Source organism: Elephantulus edwardii, unplaced genomic scaffold (assembly GCF_000299155.1).
Source record: "Elephantulus edwardii isolate Elephantulus edwardi_28Jun2011 unplaced genomic scaffold, EleEdw1.0 scaffold00552, whole genome shotgun sequence".
Classification (NCBI taxonomy): Eukaryota; Metazoa; Chordata; class Mammalia; order Macroscelidea; family Macroscelididae; genus Elephantulus; species Elephantulus edwardii.
The window spans coordinates 309,144-314,059 of NW_006400302.1; the positions used below are offsets into that span (position 1 = coordinate 309,144).

A 4,916-nucleotide genomic window follows, 5' to 3' on the forward strand; every position below is an offset into this window, starting at 1 on the left:
ACCAGCTGATAAAAGCCCATGATCACTCCCAGACAGGGAAACAGTCTTGGAGGTGACTCACTGTCTCCCAGATCTGTGTAATAAAGTGCATTTATGGATAATGGGGAAAAAAAACACAACCAACCAACCCAATCTTTGCTTTCCCCTTGGGGTCAGAACAGTTTGGGCAATAGTTGACATTCTTGATCTTTGAGTAATAAAAGGTCTGTTAATCTCCAATACTGGCTGAGTGTTTAAATCTCACATTTTCTGCCATAGCAATACCAGCAATCAAGAAATCAAATGATGTGTATTGGACAAAACTACTGTCAAGGATCTCTTTAAAGTGTTAAAAAACGATGTCAGTTTAAAGACCAAGGTGCACATGACACATGCCATGGTATTTTCCATTGCTTCGGGCCATGGCCTTCTCAATTGGTTGCTGTGCCTCTGAGAGCCGGACAGTGACTAAGGCTGATAGAAGAAGTGACGCCTTTTGAGTTGTGGTGTTGGAGAAGATTATTGAACATATCACGGACTGCCAAGAGAACACTGTTCTGTCCTAGAGAGGGTGAAACTAGTTTGCTCCTTGCAGGCAAGGATTTTTCAAGCTCTGTCGTCACACATACTTGGGCATGTTGTCAGTAGAAATCAGTCCTTGGAGAAGAACATCATGCTTGGAAGGGTAAAGCTTCAGCAAAGGAGAGGAAGACCCTGGAGAAGACATACTGACACAGTGACTGTGTTAATAGGCAGATGTGTCAGGTGAGATTGGCTCGAGATAGAGCAGGATTCAGAGCTACTGTGCATAGGGTTGCTTTGAGTCGTCCACTTATGACACATAACAACAACATATGCAAGTAAAAATTGAACAATGAATAGTCTACTAAGATTGATGCTTCCAAATTGTGTGGTGTTTGGGAAAAATTTGAATATATCCTCTCTTGTTGCTGTGGGGTGGGAACAAACTCATAACTGACATTGAGCTCTCAAGGCTGTACATTGCAAGGAATGAGACTGCCCATCTTTCACCCTCCAGGCTGCTAGCGCATTCCAGCCATTGGGTTAGCTGTGCAAATCCCTATGAATTATGCCACCAGAGTTCCCTGAATATACCACGTACTGCCTAAAGAACAAGTAAAACTGGTTTGGAAGAAATGCAGCCAGAGTTCTCCTCAGACGAGAAAGGACAGTGAGACTTCCGTTCACATACTTGGTGCATGTCATCAGGAGAAACCAGATCCTAGACATGGACATCAGGTTTGGCAATGTAGTTAGTGAAAAAGAAGAGACTCTTCCACGACTTTGACAGCGACTGAGAGACCAAATTCCAGTGGCTTACTGATGCTACCAAGCCAGAGGTGGGTGACTTTAAATCCACAGATCTCAGGCCTGTTTTTGGTTAAACATTTTTCTAGGTCCTAACGCCCTGTTTACAGAGGTAACTCGTGGTTGCCGTGATGCAAAACACTGTGAAACAGATGTGTCAAAAGCGATAATGGTTACCCATGGTGGACAGTGTTTGGTGCAGCTTCTGATTAAAGCAAACTTGGAAGCAGGAGTGGCATCCACTTCTGAAATAGCTTCCTTCCGGAAACTCTATGAATGTGGAGGATATACGATGAAAGTTATACAAGTGTTCAGGTCTTTCGTTCATAGGGTTGTTATGAGTCGCCGATGACTAGATGGCATTTGACAACAACAGTGGTAAGGAGCTCCACTGCCGACAAGAGATTCAATCCACCAACTGCTCCACTGGAGAAAGATGGGCAATCTCTTCCCATATGTTTACTCCTTCTGAAAGCCCGCTGCAGGGTTGGTTATGAATCAATTTCAACCTGATGGTATGTAATAACTGCAGTGACTTAAGTACAGCAGAGTCTGGAGCTCTGGTGGCCTAGTGGCAAGAAGCTGCCTGCAATCCCAGAGGTATGCGGTTCAAATCCACTAGATCCTCTGCTGGAGAAGGTCTGTTTCCTCCTGTACCCGTCAGATTCGATTTGATGGTACACATACAAAAAATAAATAAATAATAATAAAAAAAAGTACAGCAGAGTTTTTAAGCACGGCAGAAGATGGGGCAAGGTCAGATGGAACAGAGTCTAACAAGAGGCGTGCTGATGCAGTGTTTAATACGCTTGGCTGCTACCCACAAGGTCTGAGGCTAGAACCCACGAACTGCACAGTCAGAAAAAAATGTGACAATGGGCGCTTGCACAGGGCATACTAAAACAGTCGCCATTGTACTAGCTCCGGCCTAGTGAAATGAACCAGATTCTGAAGCATTCTTGCACACAGCGTCAATCACGCGAGGATTGCACTAGGACGAGGCGATCTCCGCCCCTCGAGCTGCCCTGCGGGCTCTGGGTAGTTGCTGTTGGAAGAAGCGGTACCGCCTGGTCTACTCCGCTGAGAGCTCACACCGCCCCCAGGGTGCCGCCAGCACCGCCGACGCTGTTTCTTCCTTCACCACCTCCCTCCGCTGAGCCCGCCCAGCCTGGGACTCCGCCCAACTTCCGGGCGGGCTCCGGCTGTTCCGTCCGGCGCCGCCCCTCCCCGGCGTCACCTCCCAGAGCGCCTTTCCGCTGCCCCGCCCCCCGTGCAGGCGGCCCGTCCCTCCTACATCCGGGTACTGACTCAAACCCCACAGACTCTGGCACTATGGTCATGGCGGAGGGTACGGCAGTGCTGAGGAGGAACAGACCGGGGACCAAGGCTCAGGTACGGTCTCCCCACTGTTCCTACATGGGTGCACTCGGTGCCGCGCCAGGAGGCTGGCTACCCCTGAGGCGAGGTTAGGCCGGGCCAGGTCGCGTCGGGCCGGCCTGATGGGCCGGCGGGCGCGGGGACTGGTGCCCGGCCTCCTCTTCCGGAGCTGTGGCTCCTCAGTTGGGCTGAGCCGGCGGCGATGGCGGCGGCTGAGGCCTGAATCCCGATTTGGGGGTGGAGGCCTAAGGGTGGACTTCTGACAGCAGCCGCGGCCAGGGCGGCCCCGCCGGGACCCCCCACTTGGTCCTCACTGCAGGGGCGCGGCCCTGCCTGGTGGAGAGCCTGGACTTCCTGCGGCTCGGAGCCGGCGGGGTGGGCGGGGGCAGCACTGCCGGTGGGTGATGGATCTGCCGGCCCCGCGGAGCGACCGCGCTCTGTCCACGGCTGTGCACCCGGGGCCGCCTCGTTCTGTCTACGGCTGTGCACCCGGGGCTGCCTCCCTCTATCACAGTTCGCTCGGGACCATCTCGCTTTATCTCTCTCTGTGCGCCCGGGACCACCTCAGGCTGCTCCTCTCTCGCTCCTGGTGGCGCCCTGGAACGGCAGGTTCTTATCCTCGGGTCGGGACTTGTTGGCTGGCAACCCTTCCCGAGTTCCTGGTGTTTTGTGAAGCGCGGTCTGAGAATGAACAATGAACGCGTAATCTGACTAACTTTCACTAGGACATCCTTTGGGAAGAGTTAGCCCTCCTGTAGGTATGGTGCAAAGGATGCTGTGCTTCTCGTGTGTGTGTGTGTGTGTGTGTGTGTGTGTGTTTTAATCCAGTTGACACCTAGAATTGATTTGATTCTACCCGAAATTCTTGCTGTTGAGAACATGCTCTCCAAAGATGTGTTTCAAATGTACCGTCCATAAAGTGAAGCAAATAGGACAGGAAACGACCCTGAAGAGCTTACTGTGCCTGAGAAGAGCTTTTCATTTCTTGCAGAGTTCCCTGAAAGGGAGCCCGACTCTTTCCCAAATCCATGTTATGGGTGAAAAACTGAAGCCCAGAGAGCCAGCTGAGTTTGTCCAAGGTCACTGGGGCTTCTGATTCCTAACTCACTGGTCATCTCTGCTCTTTGACAACTTGCTTCGAGTGCTAAATTTTGGGGAATTTGCTTTGGAAGACTTGTAGAGGGACAGCTACTCTTGTTGACAATTTTAAGGTCATACTACTGGAAACTTCTGTATTGTGTATGATTTTTTTACTTTTTCCCCAAATTTTCCTTCTAAATGTCCTCCTCCTCTCCCCTTGAAAATCGGTTGTTTTATGGAAACATTGTTTCTGATTCTTTTTTAAAACAAAACAAACTCGATTCATTGTGTATGTTTATATACAGAAATGAAACTTCTGTATTCACGTTCTGAGTTACTTTTTTTGTTATTTACTTTTTATTTACAAAAAAGTCCTTAAATTTGAGAGGTTAGAAAACATTATGTTTTAGCTTAATGTTGTAGCATATCAGTTTGCTTTATTGTCAAGTGTAAGTCATACAGGAAAGCACCCTTGCTTTTCCCTACACCAGGTTGTAAAAGAAAAGTAAAAATTGAAAAGAAAGCCTATTTTTTTAAATACAGTGATTTATTTACACAGTTTGTATACATTGTTTTTCACATCAGATCTTTCCCATTTCTTCACCCCCTTCATCAGATTGTGTGACCCAATGATTAATGCCCCCATCTTCATTCCTCTGATAGAAAACTGATTCTTTTTTTTTTTTAATTTTTTATTATTTTTGTGTGAGTGTAGCGTCAAATCAGATCTGACTGGTACAGGAGGAGATTGTCCCTCCTTCCCCAGCAGAGCATCTGGTGGATTTGAACCGTGCACCTCTGGGGTTGTAGTTGCAGCTCCTTGCCACTAGGCCACCAGACCTCCCCAGAAAACTGATTCTTAAGCCAGTCGTCTATTTCTTGTCTTTCACATTAATTTCATTCAATGAAATAGTTTGCTTATAAAATGCAGGTTTAGAAAGCCAGTAGAGTAAGGCAGGCTATCTTGCTACATTTTTCTTTTTTAAAGCTAGAGTACCATATAGGCACATACTTAATGCTTAGTAAATGTTTGTTGATGGAATTAAGTATATTGACTGATTTAGGCCAAAATTTTTACTCATATTTTCGGTGACAGAAATGGAGCTGGAGAGAGAATGATCGAATTTTGCACAATCAATGACTTATTCATA

General features: G+C 47.7%; 1 protein-coding gene across 2 annotated transcripts in view; it reads left to right on the top strand.

Moving 5' to 3' along the window:
* The first annotated feature begins 2,603 nt into the window (after positions 1-2,603).
* Positions 2,604-4,916, top strand: part of MOB4 (MOB family member 4, phocein) — a 23,356-nt gene continuing 21,043 nt past the window's right edge. Inside the window, exon 1 of one of the 2 annotated variants that reach the window (XM_006903274.1) lies at positions 2,604-2,700. In XM_006903274.1, coding sequence (XP_006903336.1) covers positions 2,641-2,700 — 60 coding nt within the window. In that variant the 5' untranslated portion in view covers positions 2,604-2,640. The remainder of the gene's footprint in view (positions 2,701-4,916) is intronic. The other variant, XM_006903275.1, reaches the window with a different exon arrangement.